Source organism: Squalius cephalus, assembly GCF_949319135.1.
Source record: "Squalius cephalus genome assembly, chromosome: 15".
Classification (NCBI taxonomy): domain Eukaryota; kingdom Metazoa; phylum Chordata; class Actinopteri; order Cypriniformes; family Leuciscidae; genus Squalius; species Squalius cephalus.
In genome coordinates this window covers 23,161,679-23,186,755 of record NC_137136.1, presented here as the reverse complement: position 1 = coordinate 23,186,755, position 25,077 = coordinate 23,161,679, and the positions used below count along the sequence as shown (strand labels likewise).

The 25,077-nt window shown below is 39.8% G+C and overlaps 2 protein-coding genes across 3 annotated transcripts in view; one reads left to right on the top strand and one right to left on the bottom strand.

Moving 5' to 3' along the window:
* The window catches only part of spmip4 (sperm microtubule inner protein 4), a 69,089-nt gene that overhangs the window by 9,512 nt on the left and 34,500 nt on the right, over nt 1-25,077 (bottom strand). The window lies entirely within an intron of this gene.
* On the top strand, nt 33-21,290 carry pde11al (phosphodiesterase 11a, like; the record flags this gene model as incomplete). Of its 2 annotated transcripts, none has more annotated exons than XM_079894914.1 (20): nt 33-896; nt 6,415-6,573; nt 10,569-10,658; nt 10,871-11,011; nt 12,286-12,350; nt 13,192-13,312; nt 13,406-13,481; nt 13,565-13,632; nt 13,766-13,858; nt 14,230-14,280; nt 15,040-15,186; nt 15,401-15,508; nt 15,994-16,103; nt 17,511-17,601; nt 19,319-19,419; nt 19,734-19,811; nt 19,892-19,955; nt 20,157-20,231; nt 20,321-20,404; nt 20,479-21,290. In XM_079894914.1, 20 exons carry the CDS (start codon nt 33-35, stop codon nt 20,800-20,802), a joined length of 2,910 nt encoding a protein of 969 aa, XP_079751040.1. In that variant the 3' UTR covers nt 20,803-21,290. The 2 variants fall into 2 exon arrangements, with proteins under 2 accessions (XP_079751040.1, XP_079751041.1); XM_079894915.1 differs by lacking the exon at nt 33-896 and adding an exon at nt 4,578-4,684.

Here is a 25,077-nt window from a genome sequence, read left to right as displayed (position 1 = left end):
CTGGAGAACAGTGATATGTAAATGACAGATGGATGTGTGAAGTGTGTGCGGCAGTACACAGTGAGCTGAGCGTTACTGGACGATTTCAGATCACTTTGGCTGTGGCATTTTTGGCTATCGACATGACAACTTTTGATTTTTCCGACGTGGAGGCATTTTTGGATTGCCACCCAGAGCTTTTTGAGGAATATCTCGTCAGAAAGGGAAAATGTGACACCCTGAGCAGGTGGATCAAAGAGCATCAGCCGTCCAAAACGTCTCCGGTGGAGGAGAAACGCGGGGTCGCGAGGGACCCATTCTGGCCCACGAACCCTGACGGACTGAAGCGCAGATCGTCCCACATGGAGCTCCGCAGGAACTTCGCCCGGTCCAAAGCGATGACGGCACACCGGACCTACGACGAGCACGTCAGTCTCACGGCCAACGAGTCCCAGTCAAGTATGCGACGGCGCGCGCTCTTGCGGAAAGCCAGCTCGTTACCGCCGACCACCGCGCACATCTTGAGCGCGCTCCTCGAGTCCCGAGTCAACGTGCCTCAATATGCCTCCAGCGCCATTGACTACAAATACAGACTCAAAGAGTCCAACGAGAGGGAGTTCTTCCTCGAGCTGGTTAAGGACATTTCTAACGAACTTGACATGACGAACCTCAGTTACAAGATTCTTATCAATGTGTGCATCATGGTAAACGCAGACAGGTGTTCGCTTTTTCTAGTGGAGGGACCGTCTCATAAGAGGACACTCGTGTCCAAGTTTTTTGATGTGCACTCGGGTACCACGGTGCGACCCTCTTCGAGCACCCTGGACTCAAATGAGGTGCAGGTTCCGTGGGGAAAAGGCATCATAGGTTATGTTGCAGAACACGGAGAAACCGTCAACATCCCGAACGCATACGAGGTAGAATTGCAACTAATAATACAGACAATTTCGACAATAAAAGGTTGAAGGTTACGGGAGAGTTAGTCACGGAGCGTATTTTTTGACTGTCGTCAAACAGACACAAACTAATAGAAGTCGCCTTAGCCAGAGGTAACCATAACAACAGTTAACTCCAGTGACTGCGGTCAGATTTTATTTACTTGATTATAAACGTACACATCAAGAAATACAAAACAAAAACCGCATTTTTTTTTAAGTCATTCAGATAGCTGACGTTTAGCTAATTGTGCAAGTGCAGTTTACAATTTGTGTTGCGCAAGACAAATTGCGCCTGGAAAAATACATTACATTTCATAATGTAACAAACTTTTAAAATGTATTTTAAATACACTGTAAGCCTACATGAAAAATGACAGTTGTAGCCTAGGGTAGACCGGGGCTAGTTGTTTAAGGGAATTTTATAAAGTGAATATATATATATATATATATATATATATATATATATATATACATACATACATGCATACATATATATATATATATATATATATATATATATATATATATATATATATATATAAGTCAATGACAATAGGATGAAGCCAGAGCCAATAGATCAAGTCTTTGCACTTGGAGACCCGCCCCCTTTTGAAGGTTCTGCCCACTTTTGGAGTTCACGTGCCCTATTTTGGAGATCTCCGGTCTGCAGTAATACCTACTTGCAATATTCCGCTCTATGCTAGGGGTTAAACGGATCATAGTTGATCCGTGATCCGGACGGGCCAGGCCCCACGGTTCGGCGCGGATGTGTTTTGCGGATTAATTGCTAGGTTTTGGTACTTAAGCACTGTTATCTGTGCACACAGGCACAGCACAGTCTGCACACACAGATTAGTTTGGCAAGCATCATTGATTCCTCATTTGCATCTCAGTGCACTTTAACGGACACATACACACAAATGTTTTATACCAGTCTATTATATGTAAAAATACCAGTCTCTGCAAATATTCTCGTAAAAAAACAGTTGGTTATGACATAAGTGAACGTAAAGAGTTGAGAAAGAAATCAGATGTGTATCATTATATTGGATCCGTACATGAGGTCTTAAAGTGACAGCAACCTATAAATACCTGCTGCCTGTCATTAATGATAATCAAACAACAAAACGTCTCGGTTACATGTGGTAACCCTTGTTCCCTGAAGGAGGGAACGGAGACGCTACATCAAGACCGACGAATAGGAATCTCGCTAGAGAGGCCAATCTACTCGAGTGAAACTAAACGAGCCAATGCACATTAGCATTTGCAACAGCTGCTCTGCCACACAGCGTGGGTATATAATGAGCAGCAGGTCCGATTGCACTTCAGTTTTTTGCTGAGGAGCCGAGCCGAATAAGCTGGCTGCCCCAGCAGACCGCAGCAGATGTGGCGACGGGACGTGGCGTCTCCGTTCCCTCCTTCAGGGAACAAGGGTTACCACACATAACTGAGACGTTCCTCTTCAGTCGGTCAGTCGACGCCACGTTGAGACCGACGAATAGGAATCCCTACCAAAGGGCCACAGCTGCTGACCCCATCCAGCGCCCTGTGCAAGCCTCTTGCTCCTTCTTGCCTGGAAGGACTATAGGAGAGGGCTTGCACAGAGTATATCTGTCACTGTTGTTCCGTGATAACCCATACAGTGAGACTGTATAACACTGGGAAAGCGTGCCCTTTCTGTTAGGAAGGAGAATGCTGTGGAACCCACATTCTTCCCCGAAGGAGTTATGTGGAGATATACATATGGACTAACCCGAAGGTTGTACTGCATATGAAATAATGGGTGACTTAGCCCAAGGGAAAGACACAGGCTTCCGTTTAGGAACATATGGGATCCCCGCAGGGCCACACATATGGGACCCAGCCTAGAACCGGTTCTCAAGGATTCAACGAATAAAGGCCTGGAGCGTCCGGTGCATCTCCCCCCACTGCTCTCCGGGCCCTCTTCGGACCCAGAGATGGAAGAAACTGCTCTTTTATTGAGAATTTGGATACTGCTGGTTTTAAGGCCAGTGGCGGAACACGAATAAAAGGGAACAAAAGTTTTTCCACCCGGCCCTCTTCCGGGGGAGGGAGCGGTGCAGTCACCATCTCCTAAAGAGCAGTCCCATCCATCTCTGGGTCGCCCGTCCTAGGGATGGTTACCCTTGGCTTTGCCACCCCTCTTGGTGGGGGCTGGGACGGGTGGGGCGGCCTGCCTGCGACTGGCTCCTCGGCGCCGCTTAGGTGGAGGTTGCTGCTACGGCCCGGGACAACGTTCTTGGAGAACTTGGGGATCATGACCACCCTCATGCAGGTCCTTCAGTGCTTTGGCTTGATGGACCTGCAACAACGTCATGGCGTGTATGACAGTGGCGGCTTCCACACAGGCCTTGCCGGTTAAGTCCGACAAGTGCTACAGGCCCTGGAAGGGAGACACGGCTCTCCGCGGCAAGTGGTGTTAGGGCACAGTTGCATAGCAACGGCCCACTCCACTGGTGGGATGCGCATGTAACACTTAGCCGCCCCGCCATCAAGGGTGGTGAGGGAGGAGGAGCCACCGGGACGGTTTCTGGCAGTGAAAGGTGCTGTCCATGACCCAGTGAGCTCCTCATGCACCTCCGGGAAGAAAGGAACTGGGGTGGGTTGCTGAGAACCAGCGCGTGCCACCCCGAGAAACCAATCGTCCAGCCTCGAGGGCTCGGGACACGGTGATGGTTCCACACAAGCCCGATCCTGTTGGCAGTCGGTGCTGAATCGACATCCGCGGAGAAGTCTGACCCACCCTCCAATGCAGCGATCAACATCTGTTCTTCGTGGGGAGAGCCGAAGGATACGGCTTGTACACACCTCGTGGATGGTCCAGTGCTTTCCGTCGGTGGCTCTACTGGCTGCGGAGCGTGGGACACAATGGGTACATGACTCATCCACGAACGCTGCTTCAGCGTGTTCAATGCCCAGACACGTAATGCAGAGCTCGTGACCATCCCGCGTTCCCAGGTAACGACTGCATCCAGAAACACACAGGTAGAGTGACATCTTTAAAAAGACGCGCTCCACCCGTGTAAGCTCTTTCAGGGGACTGCTCTCCTTGGTGCTGAAGCATGCATAATTTGATCTTAACCAAAAAATATATTATATATTAATACATATTATTAATACCTGTATACATTGGTTTGTATTTTTTTAAATTCAGTATCATTAAAGGTCCCATTCTTCGTGATCCCATGTTTCATGTGTGTAATGTTGTTGTTTGAGTATAAATAATATCTGTAAAATTATAAAGCTCAAAGTTCAATGCCAAGCGAGATATTTTATTTAACAGAAGTCGCCTACAGTGAACGGCCAGTTTGGACTACATCCCTCTACTTCCTTTTTTAATGACGTCACTAGAACAGTTTTTTGACTAACCTCCGCCCACAGGAATACACAAAAAAGGGGGTGTGGTCTTGTTGCGCTCCCACGGAGAAGAGGAAGAGTTGCGTTTGTAGAGTGTGTTTGTCGCCATGTCGTCGAGACACTGCTATTTTCATCCCGGAGTCCAATCACCTTTGTTTGGCCTTCCCAGAGACGCTGTACTTAGAGATCAATGGTTACAATTTATGCGCATGCGCATGCATCTCCACGTTATGGCAAGAGGCGTGACCTTTCCGGGCAACGTGCGCTAAGCTACACAGGAACCGCTGGCACAATCAGAACTCGTTACGTATTTCTGAAGGAGGGACTTCATAGAACAAGGAAGTCATCAGCCCGTTCTTAGGACAGTGAAAACAGCATTATACAGATAAGTAAATTGTGTGAAAAATACTGTGTTTTTTTACACGCGAAACATGAACACATGTTATATTGCACACTGTAAACACAATCAAAGCTTCAAAAACACACGAAAAACGGGACCTTTAAAATGATTGAATTTCATTAAAAAATCTAATATTAATACATTAATACAAAAATAAGATAATTTAAAATAAGAAATCAATAATTTTTGGTTTTCGGCCAAGAACATCCAAGATAAATATATATATATATATATGTGTGTGTGTGTGTGTGTGTGTGTATGTATTAGGTCTTGGCTACAAAAAAACTATTGGACATTTCCACCGTTCAATCAATACACATTATTGAACTGCCATTAAACAGCCTAGGCCTTAAGCTAGTGTAAGAGGTGACACATAAATATAAAATCATCGTTTTGGCCAACATTTAAAAGACACGTATTGTAACAGCCTTTCAGGTAAAATCTCCATGTAGTTAACCCTTGCCTGGATGTATGTCTGTGTAGTTTTGTATTCTCTTGTTTACCCAACAGCTACAGCAAAAATATAAAATGTTAATATAGAGGATAGAGTAGACTTGGGTTATGTGAAGAGTGCCTTCAAAGATTTGTGATTTCTACAGTTTCTGCAGCCAAGGCTTGGAATCGCTGTCTGATTATTTTGATTATGACAAAAGATTCAAGAACCTCAATACTTCATGTGAAGAAATCGCAGTTACAGAGATGACTGTTTCTCCATCTTCAAATACAAGCTACCAGTTGTGCGTATACATCATTATATCATGGCCACAGGCAAGCCTTCCCCGGTATAGGTCAGAGGAGATCCATTAATGCAGTGCAATGAGTGTGCCACTATCCCATAGCAGTCCAATGGAATCGCATACTTTTTACTTTTTACTTTGGTGGAAATAAAAGCAGTTTGTTCACAAAAAGCAAACTACTTAATATGCTAGAAGATTGATCTGAAAGACAACACATGTTTTTCCTCTTCCTCATTGCTATAAAGTCAAGAGTGAAGATGGAACAATTAGCCTCTTTTTCCAAATCATCTTGGGCTAGATTTAAATTACGTAGAGTATATAAGTGTATTTGGAAATGAAAGGAAAAAAAAAAACTTTTCTTTTTTGCAATTTAGCAAAAGTAGTCATTAAAAATGACATAATAAAGTTTTCCCTTTGCGTTTTTCACGTACAGTCGACAACATTGTCAAAACGATCCCGTTTACACAGATCCATGAAAAAAAAATTGGTGTATTCTGCTGCCAGGCCAGTAGTTGGCGATGTCATTACATTAAAAAACATTTATGTACATTACATTAAAATAATATGGTAAGAAATACCAGTTTGCAATAGCAAAAATAACTGGAAGCCAGACACATTCAATTTCCTAATGGCCACACGCCTGCCCCCGCTCTTGCATGAAAAAATGGTGGATATAAACTTTAAGGGGTTTCCATCATGGGATCATTTTATGAATTGTTTTAATTAATTAATTTTGTTTTAATTAACTTTTATTTTTGATAAAATTTTATGAATTAAGCAGCTTGTTAACATACTTTATCACTAGAAAAAAATGTAATAACCATTTAAAAAGAAAGTATTATGCAATAATTTGAGATATTTTTCCTTAGAACCTTTTTGGCTTAAAGTGTTCTTTAAAATTGAATCAAGAACCCTATGGTTCTATATAGAACCCATTGAACCCTTTTTTATAAGAATGCTGTGCCTCTTGTGTATTGTGTAGGACCACCGGTTCAGTGATGAAATTGACAAGCTGACGGGCTATAAGACTCAGTCCATTCTGTGCATGGCCATCCGCAACAGTGACGGTGAAGTCATTGGTGTAGTGCAGGCCATCAACAAGAACCCCAGCGGAACTCCATTCACTGAGGACGATGAGAAGGTAAGCTCTATTCTCCGTTTCACTTGGCTTCATGCTGATATTAAACTCTAAAGATCTGTTCCAACTACTGGATTTATAGTCTATTTCATTCTCCAGATACCTATTACTATAGTGCCCAAACTTTTGCTGGTAATGAAACTCTAGAGTGTGAAGATAATTGCTGTGCTAAATCAAAAGAGATCTATGAATTAACAATTAACGAATATCCTGCCATGCTGGAGTAGTTGTAGACTTGGAAAATTAGTTATTTATATGAGAAGATTTATTCTTTATATTCATAACCTTAGACACCCTGTGGTCATTGTACTAAGTGACTGCTTAAATCAAAGCTTAGATCCGATACTCTGTTGCTCTCCGAATTTCATAAAATTGCTCACACTCAAATTAAAGGGATAGTTCACCCAAAATGTTTTATTCTGTCATTAATTACTAACCCTCATGTTGTTCCAGTAAACCCTTAAGACTTTCATTCATCTTTGAAGACAAATGAAGATCTTTTTAATGAAATCTGAGAGCTTTCTGTCCCTCCATTGACAGCTACCCCAACTGACACTGATTAAAAAGTTCATAAAGAGATCATAAAACTAATCCATATAAAGTGAGTGGTTTAGTCCACATTTTCTGAAGAGACACAATCGCTTTATATGATGAACAGATTGAATTTAGGCTTTTATTCACATATAAACATTCATCAACACCCACATCTGTTATGATAAAAAGAAGCTCAAGCATGTTCGCTTGTAGCGAGAGAACCATTGAGGTTCATTCTCGAGTTATGCAGCACGTTTGAGCTTCCTCACGAACCAATGAGTTTCATTCTTGTGTTACGCAGCACGTTTGAGCTTCCTCACGAACCAATGAGGTTCATTCTCGAGTTACACAGCACGTTTGAGCTTCCTCACGAACCAATGAGGTTCATTCTCGTGTTACGCAGCACGTTTGAGCTTCTGCGGGAACCAATGAGGTTCATTCTTATGTTACGCAGCACATTTGAGCTTCCTCACGAACCAATGAGGTTCTTTCTTGCTACGCAGCAAGTTTGAGCTTCCTCACGAACCAATGAGGTTCATTCTTATGTTACGCAGCACGTTTGAGCTTCCTCACGAACCAATGAGGTTCTTTCTTGCTACGCAGCAAGTTTGAGCTTCCTCACGAACCAATGAGGTTCATTCTCGTGTTACGCAGCACATTTGAGCTTCCTCACGAACCAATGAGGTTCATTCTCGTGTTACGCAGCACGTTTGAGCTTCCTCACGAACCAATGAGGTTCATTCTCGTGTTACGCAGCACGTTTGAGCTTCCTCACGAACCAATGAGGTTCTTTCTTGTTACGCAGCAAGTTTGAGCTTCCTCACGAACCAATGAGGTTCATTCTCGAGTTACGCATCACGTTTGAGCTTCCTCACGAACCAATGAGGTTCATTCTTATGTTACGCAGCACGTTTGAGCTTCCTCACGAACCAATGAGGTTCTTTCTTGCTACGCAGCAAGTTTGAGCTTCCTCACGAACCAATGAGGTTCATTCTCGTGTTACGCAGCACATTTGAGCTTCCTCACGAACCAATGAGGTTCATTCTCGTGTTACATTTACATTACATTTACATTTATTCATTTAGCTGACGCTTTTATCCAAAGCGACTTACAATTGCTATATGTGTCAGAGGTCGCACGCCTCAGGAGCAACTAGGGGTTAAGTGTCTTGCTCAGGGACACATTGGTGTCTCACAGTGGATTCGAACCCAGGTCTCTCACACCAAAGGCATGTGTCTTATCCACTGCGCCACACACACCCCATGTTACGCAGCACGTTTGAGCTTCCTCACGAACCAATGAGGTTCATTCTCGTGTTACGCAGCACGTTTGAGCTTCCTCACGAACCAATGAGGTTCTTTCTTGTTACGCAGCAAGTTTGAGCTTCCTCACGAACCAATGAGGTTCATTCTCGAGTTACGCATCACGTTTGAGCTTCCTCACGAACCAATGAGGTTCATTCTCGAGTTACGCATCACGTTTGAGCTTCCTCACGAACCAATGAGGTTCATTCTCGAGTTACGCAGCACATTTGAGCTTCCTCACGAACCAATGAGGTTCATTCTTGTGTTACGCAGCACGTTTGAGCTTCCTCACGAACCAATGAGGTTCATTCTCGTGTTACGCAGCACATTTGAGCTTCCTCGCGAACCAATGAGGTTCATTCTCGTGTTACGCAGCACGTTTGAGCTTCCTCACGAACCAATGAGGTTCATTCTCGTGTTACGCAGCACGTTTGAGCTTCCTCACGAACCAATGAGGTTCTTTCTTGTTACGCAGCAAGTTTGAGCTTCCTCACGAACCAATGAGGTTCTTTCTTGTGTTACGCAGCAAGTTTGAGCTTCCTCACGAACCAATGAGGTTCATTCTTGTGTTACGCAGCACATTTGAGCTTCCTCGCGAACCAATGAGGTTCATTCTCGAGCTACGCAGCAAGTTTGAGCTTCCTCACGAACCAATGAGGTTCATTCTCGAGTTATGCAGCACGTTTGAGCTTCCTCACGAACCAATGAGGTTCATTCTTGTGTTACGCAGCAAGTTTGAGCTTCCTCACGAACCAATGAGGTTCATTCTCGAGCTACGCAGCAAGTTTGAGCTTCCTCACGAACCAATGAGGTTCATTCTCGAGTTATGCAGCACGTTTGAGCTTCCTCGCGAACCAATGAGGTTCATTCTTGTGTTACGCAGCACATTTGAGCTTCCTCGCGAACCAATGAGGTTCATTCTTGTGTTACGCAGCACATTTGAGCTTCCTCGCGAACCAATGAGGTTCATTCTTGTGTTACGCAGCAAGTTTGAGCTTCCTCACGAACCAATGAGGTTCATTCTCGAGCTACGCAGCAAGTTTGAGCTTCCTCACGAACCAATGAGGTTCATTCTCGAGTTATGCAGCACATTTGAGCTTCCTCGCGAACCAATGAGGTTCATTCTCGAGCTACGCAGCAAGTTTGAGCTTCCTCACGAACCAATGAGGTTCATTCTTGTGTTACGCAGCACATTTGAGCTTCCTCGCGAACCAATGAGGTTCATTCTCAAGTTACGCAGCACGTTTGAGCTTCCTCGCGAACCAATGAGGTTCATTCTCGAGTTATGCAGCACGTTTGAGCTTCCTCGCGAACCAATGAGGTTCATTCTCGTGTTACGCAGCACGTTTGAGCTTCCTCACGAACCAATGAGGTTCATTCTCGTGTTACGCAGCACGTTTGAGCTTCCTCACGAACCAATGAGGTTCATTCTCGTGTTACGCACCACATTTAAGCTTCCTCACGAACCAATGAGGTTCATTCTCGAGTTACGCAGCACATTTGAGCTTCCTCACGAACCAATGAGGTTCATTTTCGTGTTACGCACCACATTTGAGCTTCTGCAAGAACCAATGAGTTTTGTTTAATTGATTAATTGATTAATTTTAGGATCTCTTTATGAACTTTTTGAAGCGGAAAACTAGTAGCTGACTGTCAATAGAGGGAAAGAAATCTCTCAGATTTCATTTAATTTGTGTTTCGAAGATGAACGAAAGTCTTATGTGTTTGGAACAACATGAAGGTGAGTAATTGATTTTTTTTTTGGGTGAACTAACAATTTAAGCCGTGAACAGAGGTCATTATTGTCATTGACTAAATCAGCACATGTAAATGGCATACCTCAGAATCAATACAAAATATAGATCCAGTACTGCAGTCTCTTGGCACAAATCAGTCTGTACCCATTCATCTCATTCCCTTACTTTCATCGCTGCTTCAAACATCTCTCTATAGATAGTAATTAATAGCACAGAAATTCTCTTTAGAATTATTTATGCCAAGCAGCACTGAAAGCAGAAAGCATGCTGTGCTGTTATAAATGCCCTAGAAATACAAAGGAGAACTGATGTGATGCCTCCAGTTCTTTTTTCCCCTCTCAATATCTCACCGTCACCCATCAATCTGACTGAAGCTTTGAAAGCATCAAACTTCTCTCTACAGGTCCTGCAAATGTATCTACCATTCTGCGGAATATCGATCTCCAACGCCAAACTCTTCTCCGAATCCCGCAAGGAGTATGAGAGGAGCAGGGTATGTCAAGATCTGCAGAATTGTTGCTGAATAAAACTCTTCAGAATGATTAAAACCCTGCCTCCAGATTTCTAGACCTCTCGGACAGTGTAGCTTGTTAGATTGCATACAATCCTCAGGTCGCAAGGTTTAAAATATTTAATAATCCTGTGTAAAGCTTGAAGGCCTGTGTTTTCTGAATACATTTGGAGCTGCTGCTGTTGTTTCTCAAGGCTCTGCTGGAGGTGGTGAATGATCTGTTTGAGGAGCAGACGGACCTGGAGAAGATTGTGAGAAAGATCATGCAGCGTGCGCTGACATTACTGCAGTGTGAGCGCTGCTCTGTGCTTCTGCTAGAGGACATCCACTCTCCTGTGAGATCACCTTCAGTCCTCCTTTTCTCTTTTCTGTCATGCTATCTTTATTACATCTTTTTCTTTATACATTCCACCTTTCTTGCTAAAGAGAACATCAGTATTGCTCATTCTTAGGTTTTTTTTCACATAAGCATTGAAATGTAGGCTATGGACATGAATGATACCTCAAGTAGGAGTGTGTAGCCAAGCTATTATATGTATTATGCAGTCAAAATGTATATGTGGATGAGGCTGTGGGCGGAGCTTAAAGTGGGAGTGCGACAAAATGAAAAGCTAATTTGAATGTAACTCAATTCCATTCCGTTTCAATTTAGCAAATGTGATTTGTATAATTCATTAAATTATTAATTCTATTTTTATTACATTTGTTTAAAATATAGCTGTTTTTTTTAAAACCTGGAAACGAGTTAGCATTTAGCACTTTCGGTTTCATTGTTCCAAAGTCAATGGGTTTTTGAATTGGTGTTGGGTTAAATGCCTTAAAATAAGGTCTCTGGTTAATACAAGCTCAAGATATTTTCACAATTTATTCTATGACATATAATACATCAGTAATTCCCTCTTGTGTTTTTTAAAGTTTTTACTTGTCTTGAAAAAGACGGTTGCTAACAATGCTAACTCTATAGCTTGACTTCTTAAAGGAACAACAGTCTGTGCTTTTTCTTTGCAGAGGACTTATATTCCATGATTATTTGTCACTGACTGCATATATTGTTCAGCCAGTAGAGGACACTGTGCTTCAGCACTTGATAGTCCAGAGTTAACGTAGAATTAAAGAGAATAGGGTTGAAAAGATGATGCTCAGTGCCTGCATATTGAATGGAACATTAAAGTGACTGTCCGTTTTGTTTTAGAAACAAAATCTCTTTAATTTAATTTCCAAAACTGAACCATTTCTTAATTTTAGATATGTTCATTAAAATATCACTGTATCATTTTGCTTGTTGGATAAACAAAAACTTGCTCACTGATAATCTAATCAGTTGGATAATCAGTTTTAGATTATTTGGTCATTCATTTTAAAGTTATTATTTGTGCCTTTTCAAACAGTGTATTCAGCATCGATCACAATTCTACCTCAAATAATGCATTTCTATGCAATTAGATTTACAATGCTTGAAGAACAATAAAACAGAGCCATATATATGTACCAGAATATCACAATATATCAGACTTTAGACTTCAAGAAAACATCTAGCAACCGCTCAGAACACCTTAGCAATGTCCTGGAAATCACCCTAACATTGTTTTGTTTTTTACTGTGTTCTCAGGTGGTAAAGTTCTCCCAGACATTTGAGCTTATGTCTCCGCTGTGCAGCGTTGATCATGACATCAGGTGAGAATAACAGGACTATAAATAATATAACATACTATTACATGTGTGTTTACAGTAATGTGTATGTCAAGTAAATTCGGCATGAAACGGAAGTTGCGAAAGTCTTTTCTTCCCTATTGTGATGTATATCAGAGTGAAATGTCTTCTGGAAGGAGAAAAATATGTAGGGTGGGTCTTGATTTCGTCCTTGGGAATTGATTGGATCATAGGAAATTGGGTGTTGCTAACTAAATGGAGGCATATTTGAAAGTCTGTAGTCATTTGTGGAGGATATTAATCGGAATTATCGTAAATGCCCTATCATGAATGCCCTCTCAAGTCATATTTACCAGTGGGAAGCTCGGGAATAATTTTGATACCCATGTTCCCGAGTTGGGCGTGCCCTAAAATAATAGTTTGAAGCATATTGTATGTTTTGTACATAGCGAAAATAGCCTGTATTTGACCAAAATTCCAGGATTGTCAGCATACCCAATAAATAAGCAAGAATAAACCTGGTGTTCTCCATCTTTCCGACAACAAAGCACTTGAATGCGACGAGTTCACAATCAACAACTTCAGAAGTGGGAAGTAGGAAATATCCGATAGCACGTGAATAGCACAGCAAAAGTCCCAACATCCGTCTAGATATATGTCAAGAGAGCAGATGCCGTTTCGAGGGGGAATGAAGGTTAACATTTTTGATTAAAGTTTATGTCTGCACATTAATCTTTTATAATAAACACTGTAACATTCTGCACAAAAAAATAAGAATTGTCCATTTTGATTTCATTGTGACTTTAATGTATACCATGCTTAGTATGTGTGTTTGTGTGTATGTGTGTGCATTTGACAAAGTCAGCATGGAGAAGGTGTCTTGTTCGGACTGGCTAATCAATAACAGCATTGCTGAGTTGGTAGCATCAACAGGACTGCCCGTTAACATTAGTGACGTCTGTCAGGATCCCCGCTTTGATGCTGAGGTGAGCAGAACACACACTCTCAGACTCGTTTTGATTGCATGATTTCACATGGTGTGTCAGTTGTATCGTGCAAGCAATGCGTTTCCTTCTCAGGCGGACCAGGCTTCTGGTTTTCATATCAGATCAGTTTTGTGCGTTCCCATTTGGAATCGGACACATCAGATTATTGGTGAGTTTCCCTACACAAATGCTTCATTGTTTATACACAAACCCACAAATACAACAACTAAAATAACTTCTTACTTCCATTAGGCGTTGCCCAGATTCTGAATCGCTTGGACAGGAAGACATTTAATGATGCAGATCAAAGGTTATTTGAGGTGGGACTTTATTCAAATTTTTGATATTGGAATAAAATGAGCAATCAATATTTTATAAAGAGCCATACTTCCACTACTGATGTTTACATAAATCACACGCATGAGTAATTTTCATGTCCGTTGATCCTCACAGGCATTTGTTATTTTCTGTGGCTTGGGTATTAACAACACAATGATGTATAACCAGGTGAAGAAGACTTGGGCCAAGCAGTCTGTGGCTCTAGATGTGAGTAATATCGGTAACACTTTATTTTAAGGTTACGTTACTATGTATTTATTAATAACGGTAAATTATGCATAATTACAACTAACCCTAAACTACCAAACCCTAACCGTAACAATATAATAAGTACATGTAGTTAATTAATATTACTCAGTACTTATTTGAGTAAGTAAAATGTAACTACATCACCTTAAAATAAAGTGTAACTGTAATATCTTATTTGTATTTTCTTCTTCTGTTTTAAGCTAAACATAACAGCTGCAATTTTGCCTGCATATAAATCTCATAAGAACAGATGATGTGGTTACAATCTGTGTCGGTATTAAAAAAGGACTTTGTATGCATATTGTATTGTTGTTTCTGTCTTTTCCCAGATGCTGTCTTATCATGCTACATGCTCTAAGGCAGAGGTTGATCGACTGAAAGTAAGTTTCATCAAACTAGAGATAAAATATGGTAATAAAGTCCATACTAACTAGATGCACTGAAAATATACCAATGTTTTAAATTCATTATTGATATCTAAAACAAAGTTTAAGATGTTCTTGTGGATGCAAACTTATCAAAAGTGACAGTAAAACATTTATAATGTTACAAAAGATTTCTATTTCACATAAATAAATAAATAAATAAATAAATAAATACCGACCCCAAGCTTTTAAATGGTAGAATATTGAATTCTAAAATGATTAACTTTTTTATGATTAGTTTATTCAATATCTGTTTTAGATTCATTGTAAACTTTAGAAATTGCTTTGGCAATACACTGTAATGCCTGTTATGAATTGAATATCAAAAATATCAAACTTACTGTATTGTTTGACCTATGCAGTATCTCTACAGCATGATAAGATTCTGTGGCGTTGGACACCCTTAAAGGGCCGGTACAAGATTCACAGATCAGTAGAACATAGAACGTTTAAAACTTTTCTCCAGAGAGAGACACGATGAAAACTTCAAATTAAACTCGTACATTAGAGAGATAGATGATTAAAAAAACATCTCAGCCCTATGCGTTTCCAAGAAATTTATAGTTGGTGGGTCCTAGACTTGAGAGAGCTAAAGTATTAATAATTGAAATGGCAGTGCTCTTTCTGTTTGAGCCCTCAGTGGACCAGGTTCTGCTCTGGTGTTTAATTGCCTTGCTACCGGAGTCGCTGAGATTGTCCCCTCTCCTCTCTCAGGCTGCTAAGATTCCCCTAAGCAGTGAGCTCGGGATCGATGAGTTCCACTTTAATGACTTTTCTCTGGACAACGACGCCATGATCACTGCCTCCCTGCGGATGTTTTTGGAGCTTGGTGTCGTGCAGAAATTCAAAATTGATTATGAGGTGAGGCAATCACTTTGAGAGAGGGGGCGAAACGCCAACCCTACTGACTGGAAGAGTGAAATGCTGCTTACATATGTATGCAGTGTTGAGGGTGGATCGCTGGGTTATAGATCGGTGAGATACTGTGCTGCAGGCTGGTTCCTGGAACACCGGGAGGTCTGCAGCTTCTGTACGGTGTGTGAATAGTACAGCGGTCCTTTCTTTTCCTGCTCAGGTGCTGTGCCGCTGGCTGCTCACCGTGAGGAAGAACTACCGCACCGTAGCCTACCACAACTGGAGGCATGCCTTCAACGTCTCGCAGTGCATGTTTGTTATGATCACCGTAAGTCACCAAGCACTTCAAATCTTAAAAGTATATGTATTTTTAAAAAAAACTTTACTTGTAGATAATAAGTCAATTTAAGTGCGCTTAAAGAGAATACACTTTCATGACTCATAACGACTTGAATTCTCAAAGTTATTGTAATTTGTAATATTGTATTGTAAACTACTTTTTTAATGGTTTTAAGGTGCTTTTTTTGTCTTTTGGGGCTTGATAGCCCCTGGTCCTCCATCCATTTTCATTGTAGGGAAGAGATAAACACCTTCAGTAACAGAAAAAAAGAAAGTGATATGAGTTTGTAACAACATGGGTGTCAGTAAATGATAACAGGGCTTCTTTTTGGGGGTGAACTATTCCTCTAATAATTGTCTGAGGTAAAGGTAGTAAATACACATAGATTAAATTAATAATGATCTTTCAAGTCTTAATTTAATCACTGAATTTGAGGATTTGTGTGACTGGGTTGACTCTGTTGTGGATTTCAGACCGCTGGGTTACAGGAGGTGCTGACAGACACCGAGACTCTCGCACTGATGGTTGGGTGTTTCTGCCATGACCTGGACCATCGTGGTACAAATAACGCCTTTCAGGCAAAGTGAGTCAACAGTCTGTCAATGTACATCGCATCAGTGGTTCTCAGCTGGTTTATCCCAGATTTTATATTGGGATCAAATCACACCCAACACAGTATCAAAATAGTTTGTCATGTAAAAATAAAGTTGTTTATTGTGTACCTGTCAATGTTGGCATCTGCCTAATACACTGTAAAAAATTTCTAACCCTCACAAATAAAAAATTTCAAGTGACCGATAACATCTAATTTTTTCACTTGGCCCAAGTGAAATTCTGTAAATTATAAAATTAAATTCACAGATTTTCACTTGGGCCAATTGAAATTTACAGAATTTCACTTAGGCCAATTGAAAAATTTAGATGTTATCGGTCACTTGAAATTTTTTATTTGGGAGGGTTAGAATTTTTTTACAGTGTATGACTATCATCTAATAACTGATAGATTTGTCCCAATACTGTGCATTTTAATTAGCTGCACTACCTTTAAATTCATAATATATAGGATTTTATTCTCCTCCCTTTTAACGGTTTATAAGTCTTTTTATTTTGCTATCCTAATTATGCATGTTTACGTGGTTAGTTGCATTTTATTTGCATTTAGTATTGTTTTCACATGTCGATTACACTTTATTTCTACGGTCCACTTTAGACACTCTACGAACTATAAGTAACTTTGCAACTACATCTCAACTAACTCTCATTAAAATGAGTGTTAGGTTATGGATCGGGTTAGAATAAATTGACATGTAGCTGCATAGTTACTTATAGTTTGTTGGTGAAGCATCAATATAAAGTATTAGCAGATATTAAGCATGTAGTCTACTTAGTCTACTCTAATGAGAGTTAGTTCACATGCAGTTGCAAAGTTACTACAGTTAATAGAATATCTAAAGTGGACCATCGAAAATAAAGTGTTACCCATATGTCTTCTGTATTTTTATTGATATCTAGTAAAAATATCATAACATTCTTAAAAAAAGCTGAATTTTCAGCATCATTACTCCAGTCTTCAGTGTCACATGATCCTTCAAAAATCACTCAATCAAGAAACATTTAATATTATTGTCAGTGTAAAAAAAAAGTTGTGCTGCTTATTTTTGTGGAAACCGTGATAAAATAATTTCAGAATTCTTTGATGAATAGTTTGTTCAATATTTGTTGCAACACGAAATATCATTTTTTGTAACAATGTAAAAAGACTATACTGTTACTTTTGATCAATTTGATGTCTTTGCTGGATAAAATATAAATTTCTTTAAAAAAAAGAAGCAAGATACAGTACAATGGTAATTAAGAAAATATATATTTTTTTGTAGTGCAGTCCTTATTCATAAATAAGAAATGAGCTCTATTTAGTGTGTCCTGTATGTTTGTACAGCAACATAATGTCGTTACTGTACTGTAGTGTATCTCTGTTGTGTTCCCAAAGGTCTGGGTCAGCACTGGCGCTTCTGTACGGAACATCTGCCACACTTGAGCATCATCATTTCAACCACGCCGTCATGATCCTGCAGAGTGAGGTGAGTAATGTTTAAATGACGTGAGCTAGCATGTCTGTCTGGTCAGGTCACAGTACTGTGAGCAGGAGCAAGATAAAGCACTGAATTGCATTCTTATGAGGATAAAAAAGAACAAATATTGTCAAAGCAATGGACTAATACTGTGTCCATCTCACACCTCTCTTGTAATGGATTTGCACAAATGACCTATTTGACCCCTGTCCACATTTGCATGTCTCAGTGGATGGAAAGAATGCAAATGGCTGTCAGCGTTTGATGAAGTGGCTGATTTAGCTCTGAGCTGTTTAATCATGACAAAGCTCTGTATCGATTTCCTGTAGACGTCCATTGAGCTTTTTTAACCAACACCAATTAACTGTGCTAAGGAGATTCCCCTCTTGGGTCAGCTTCACTGAAGCAAAGAGAGAGAAAAAAATTGCTTTCTATCGCAGAGACTGAACAAGCGTAGAGAACTTTGCAGACACACTATGAATGATACTCAGGGGTGTGAAGTGATTCCTGGTTTCGTGATTGGCTGTATTTCAGAGGAAAAGACAGGGTTTTGTATGAGTAATAGAACTTGGAAGGAGGGATGTGATTTCCTCAAACTTCACTTAGACCTTAAGAGAGTGGGGTAAGCTGTGCCACATTTTACTTAACCCTCTAAAACCTACTGTATCATATTTAATGTGCAAATTTCTAAGGACACTAAATTATTAATATCAACATGATCAAAACTTATCTACGACATGCCTTCTTTCCTCTTATTGACAGTTTATACTTTTTTAGCAGGTAAAAGACATTGTAGTATAATTCTAAAAAATCTTTACTTCAACATTTACTGGACTGAAGGTTTACTTGATTATACATCATTTTCAGGAAAACATGATAAAATGTGAGTATCAAATATGATACATCAGGATTTTGAGGAACATTTATTTGTACATCTCTCAAATATAAATGTACAAAAATTACAGAGCTTTGATATGAAACTAAGCATTTAAATATCTTACTAAGACATTTTTGGGAGACATGTGACAACTAATATTTATATACATTAGGTAGTCTGTTATGATGTTGTAAAGATCTCATTGATTTACATTAGACTGTAAAAAATGATATGATCAATAAGTTATGACAACATGCGTTTTTACATTGCTTTAACTCATCAAAATAAGTTAAGCAATTTTCAACTTTCTTTAATACGTTATGCAAGATTCAACAAATTTTTTAAGTCAGTTTAATGTAATTTAAGTTGAAATGACTTAAACATCTAAGTTGATTGTACTTAAAAATGTAAGGCAGCTACTTTTTTTTACAGAGCTATCAGAATTTCATCTTTTCCGCCATATAAATATCAGCAACTTCACCAAACAGGTTTTTTCCTCCACGAGTGTGTGCCTCAAATTCTCACTATATCATACTAAAAACCTGTTTTTTAAAATAATTTGTCCAAAAACCTGTCCCTTTTTATATAGATTTTTATTACTATTATTTCCTATGTGAAAGTCAGCCTTTATGGGGTTAAGTTCTCAAATACAAATAAGGACATAAATGATTATGTGGGACGTGAAATATGAAATGTTGCTCCTTCCTTGCATTGCTATTCATTTGCACTGTAAGCGGGTGACCCAGTTTACCAGATTACACACTCTCCCCCTACTATTGCAAATAACAACTCTGACAACTTTGTCATCTTTTTCTCATTGTTTTCTGAATGATGCCTAACCTTCAACAGGGTCACAACATTTTTGCGAATCTATGCTCCAAGGAGTACAGCAACATGATGCAGATACTGAAACAGGCCATTCTGTCCACAGATCTCACCTTATACTTCAAGTAAGTCATAGTGTCAACTTAAGTGGAATTTTTGTTTAAATAGTTATTAAAAGAGGTCAGCTTCAAACAGCTCTAAATATCCCAGCAGGTGCATGTAATTCATGTTTAGGCCACAGAGAGGCGCCCTTTGAAAGAGGCAGAAGAGGTGATATCGAGCCCCTTTTGTGGCTTTTGTTCAGATCCTAAAAGCCTGATGAAGATCTACAAGATCTTCACCATAAGGAACATTGAATAAAATTAACTTGAATGCAGTGAAAGAACCTTAAATGTTTTTGTTTTTTTTGTGGATCTTTGTTTTCCATTGGACATAAAAGAAGAAGAACCAAGTTCTTTGAGTGTGTTCTCTCTGAACAGTTCAGTTGGAGTAATGAAGAACATAGAGACATGTTCAGGTGAGCGACTACAACTTTTAAAATTGATAACAGAAATACCTGGAGCTTCTGTAAATGGTCTTCATATTTAAACATACCAGGTCTATGTTGATGACTGCCTGCGACTTGGGTGCAGTGACTCGACCATGGGAGATCTCAAAACAGGTTAGACAGACCTTGAAAAAATTAGATAAGTACAAATATCTAAACATCCTTAAAACATGATCCATTTATTTGAGCAGCGATATTGATAGATAGATAGATAGATAGATAGATAGATAGATAGATAGATAGATAGATAGATAGATAGATAGATAGATAGATTAACATTAAAATAATGTTATGTCTATATGTTTCTAATTCCAGGTTGCTGAACTGGTGACCAGTGAATTCTTTGAACAGGGTGACAGGGAGAGATCAGAGCTGAAGCTGACACCAGCTGTACGTATATTCTCTCACCAACAGATATCTCTAAAATTGGCTGATTTGTCAATCGATTGCTTAAATTTCAATTTTTATTTCGTTTTCAGGCCATTTTTGATCGTAATCGTAAAGATGAGCTTCCTGTGCTTCAGGTGGAATGGATTGATGGAATTTGTAAGCCATTATATGAGGTAACAGTTAAATAAATCAAATGAATTAACTCTGCTAATTAACTTTTATAGACTGATGATAATGTATTTTACAGGCTCTTGTGAAGCTGAATAGGAAGCTTCAACCGATGGCAGATGGAATTGATGCCAACCGGAAAAAGTGGGAGGAGCTTTGTCTGTCCTATCAGCAGACACGGAGAGCCTCTGAGTGTATCTCCGGTCTGAAGGCAGGAGAGACACAATCCTCTCAGAGCGAAGACTCCGCCCACGAGCCAGAGTCAAGTCAGAGTGAAGCAACCAATCAGAGCGAAGACTCCGCCCACGAGCCAGAGTCAAGTCAGAGTGGAGCAACCAATCAGAGCAAAGACTCCACCCACTGTGTGGAGCCAAATCATACCCCAGTAGCCAATTGCAAATAAGAGGCGTGATGTGGCAATTAAAGGACGGCCCACTTCGACAGCTTTACTATGTTTACACACAAAAGAAACATGTTAACCAACTTTTCTTTTCGTTTCTTTTTTATATGGGTTGCTTTGAGACTGACAGTATTTCTATTGAAATTAAAGGGATAGTCCATCCAAAAAATGAAAATTCTATCATCATTTAGTCACCCTCATGTTGTTCCAAACTTGTATGACTTTCTTTCTTCTGTGGAACATAAAAGAAAAATGTTGGTAACCAGTTTCGGCTCCCATTGACTTTAATTGTATTGACAAAAATCAAAACTGTTTGATTTTACATCATGCTTCTTTTGTGTTCCGCAGAGGAAAGAAAGACCAGGTTGGGAACAACATGAGGGTGAGCAAATGCTGACAGAATTTTCATTTTTGTGTGGACCCATTTAATCCAGGCACTTACAGCACAATTTAAAAATGACTATATGGTTTTAAAAAGAAAATGTTTATTAAGAACCCATATTTTTTAGATTTTTGTCTCTGAAAAAAATGTAAAATGGCATATGTGACAAAACTGAAAATTCAAGTGCACAAAAAAAAAATTTGAATGTCAGAATATAAATGCTCAGATTTTGTCCAAGTCTGTGCTGCTATATTGCAAGTTGCGAGTTTGGTTTTACAAAGCTTGGAATTACATTAATATAAAACAGAGTTGCAACTAGCATTCCTATGCTTGAGATGCGAGAAATGATTTGATGAATGTATAAATTAATATCACTGTGATTTTTGTTGCTGTTGTCTCTTTAGACTTGCATGGAACCACTGTTACAACTGCTGATTGTGTTAACATTTTATATTGAACAGCTCTACATACAAATTGTTTAATGTTTGAGTATGCATCCTTACCCTCATGTACCTGTCAATCATAAAATATTATTACTTTCACTGCAAAATATTGTATATACTGTATGTATGAACATTGTTTTGCACATGATTGCATACCAACTGATCAAATGGCAAACACAAGATTATCCAGAATGATAATGTCTTAAGCCAGCTATCAGGGATACATCCTTGATGGTTGATTCTGAACCAAAGTCAATTGTCACAATGCTAAAAACCTGAATTTGTTGCATGCAAAACAAACATATGTTGTTGGAATGGGAGTTTCAGTGTTTATTTTTGTTACATGTTGAAATTTAGTATGTGAAATGTATTGTATTTTTTCAAACGAATGCCATGAAATGCATGTTGCATAGATTTGACAAAAGCAACTTTCTGCTTTAAATGAGAGTTAAACTCTCGGGTTGTGTTGCAGTCTTGCTACTAATGTTTATCGGTGTGCACACAGTCAGATTATGCTCATTCACTTCAGTTTGTCTGCCTTATTCAAATTAAATGTAACTATTTTTGCATTTATTATGATTCGACATTTCAAAAGAGAATTTATATTCATACCGTTAAAAAGAAGGCCAGAAATAGCTTTTGTATTTTATTAGCTATAACATACAATGTTCATATAACATACTTGGTGCCTCAGCGTGTCTCTTTTAGAGAAATTCTCATACTGTATTTCATCCGTCAAATGCCACATGAATGAATATGATATACTGTCCGGTTTGTAAGAGGTGCAAAGGGTCTTTTCTTGCCAGACTGATTGCTGGTCATTTTCCTCAGGCTGTTTTGTTAATAAAGAACACTGTGATGCAAGCGGGTGTGGTGATCCGTGATTGGCTGCATGAAATCATTAGACTTCATAATTCAGAAACATATGTGCAAATCTCAAAACTCTTTCCCCAGCCTATGCTGCTTTTAACAAGCCAAGAACGCAAACAGCAAGCATATCGCTTATGTAAAACAGCATATGCATAAATATTTGGCCTGGGTGAAAGTGTGAGGACTGATGAAAGCGAGTGTTTGAAGTCGCGGCTGGAGAGAGAGAGACAGAGAGAGAGAGAGAGAGAGAGAGAGAGAGAGAGAGGCTTTGTGCCGGACAAGCCGACTGATACAAAAGCAGCGTGGCCGGCTGCATCCAGCTCTGCTCTCTGTGATCTATTATTCAACAGGGATTCAGCTGCCTTCCTGAGGCTTTAAAACCAGGAGAAAACAGGAATGAGGCAGAAGAACTGAAGTTATGTGTGTTTCAGCACACAATCTCTGCCTTACTAACATATTCAGAACCAGTTCTCCCATTGCAAACAACAATTCCCATCTATAAATGACAGCTACAAAGAGCTACAAGATATAGGCTCTGAAACCTTCGTTGTAACTATGGATGTGGAAGCATTATATACAGTGAGGAAAATAAGTATTTGAACACCCTGCTATTTTGCAAGTTCTCCCACTTGGAAATCATGGAGGGGTCTGAAATTGTCATCGTAGGTGCATGTCCACTGTGAGAGACATAATCTAAAAAAAAAAAAATCCAGAAATCACAATATATGATTTTTTAACTATTTATTTGTATGATACAGCTGCAAATAAGTATTTGAACACCTGTCTATCAGCTAGAATTCTGACCCTCAAAGACCTGTTAGTCTGCCTTTAAAATGTCCACTTCCACTCCATTTATTATCCTAAATTAGATGCACCTGTTTGAGGTCGTTAGCTGCATAAAGACACCTGTCCACCCCATACAATCAGTAAGAATCCAACTACTAACATGGCCAAGACCAAAGAGCTGTCCAAAGACACTAGAGACAAAATTGTACACCTCCACAAGGCTGGAAAGGGCTACGGGGAAATTGCCAAGCAGCTTGGTGAAAAAAGGTCCACTGTTGGAGCAATCATTAGAAAATGGAAGAAGCTAAACATGACTATCAATCTCCCTGGGGCTCCATGCAAGATCTCACCTCGTGGGGTCTCAATGATCCTAAGAAAGGTGAGAAATCAGCCCAGAACTACACGGGAGGAGCTGGTCAATGACCTGAAAAGAGCTGGGACCACCGTTTCCAAGGTTACTGTTGGTAATACACTAAGACGTCATGGTTTGCAATCATGCATGGCACGGAAGGTTCCCCTGCTTAAACCAGCACATGTCAAGGCCCGTATTAAGTTTGCCAATGACCATTTGGATGATCCAGAGGAGTCATGGGAGAAAGTCATGTGGTCAGATGAGACCAAAATAGAACTTTTTGGTCATAATTCCACTAAACGTGTTTGGAGGAAGAAGAATGATGAGTACCATCCCAAGAACACCATCCCTACTGTGAAGCATGGGGGTGGTAGCATCATGCTTTGGGGGTGTTTTTCTGCACATGGGACAGGGCGACTGCACTGTATTAAGGAGAGGATGACCGGGGCCATGTATTGCGAGATTTTGGGGAACAACCTCCTTCCCTCAGTTAGAGCATTGAAGATGGGTCGAGGCTGGGTCTTCCAACATGACAATGACCCGAAGCACACAGCCAGGATAACCAAGGAGTGGCTCTGTAAGAAGCATATCAAGGTTCTGGCGTGGCCTAGCCAGTCTCCAGACCTAAACCCAATAGAGAATCTTTGGAGGGAGCAAACTCCGTGTTTCTCAGCGACAGCCCAGAAACCTGACTGATCTAGAGAAGATCTGTGTGGAGGAGTGGGCCAAAATCCCTCCTGCAGTGTGTGCAAACCTGGTGAAAAACTACAGGAAACGTTTGACCTCTGTAATTGCAAACAAAGGCTACTGTACCAAATATTAACATGGATTTTCTCAGGTGTTCAAATACTTATTTGCAGCTGTATCATACAAATAAATAGTTAAAAAATCATACATTGTGATTTCTGGATTTTTTTTTTTAGATATCAAATACTTATTTTCCTCACTGTACAAATATCGACCATCAACAGGGCCTTGCAGCACTCAGGCATTTTTTGAGTGGGCGTCCTGAACATGAAATGCCACCCACTGATTTCTTGCTGTCACTAACAGAATGGACCTTGACTAATAACATTTTTGTCTTCCAGGATAAGATCTTTAAACAGACAAAAGGTTGTGCCATGGGGGCATGCTATAGCCCTTCCTATGCAGGTCTGTAACTGGGCAAATGGGAGGAGGACTTTGTTTTGAACCAAGAAAATATGTGTTTCACAAGTTTATTATCTGGTGGGGGCGCTATATTGATGATATATGTCTTTTTTGGTCTGGCTCGGAAACAGAGTTGAATGAATTTCATGGTTATCTGAATAGCATTAACCCAAACATCAAGTTGTCTTTAGAATATAGCAAAGTGTGTATTAATTTTCTTGATTTGACAATTTCAAAAGGTAACCAAGGAACCTTGCATACATCAGTGTATAGAAAACCGACAGACGGAAACACAA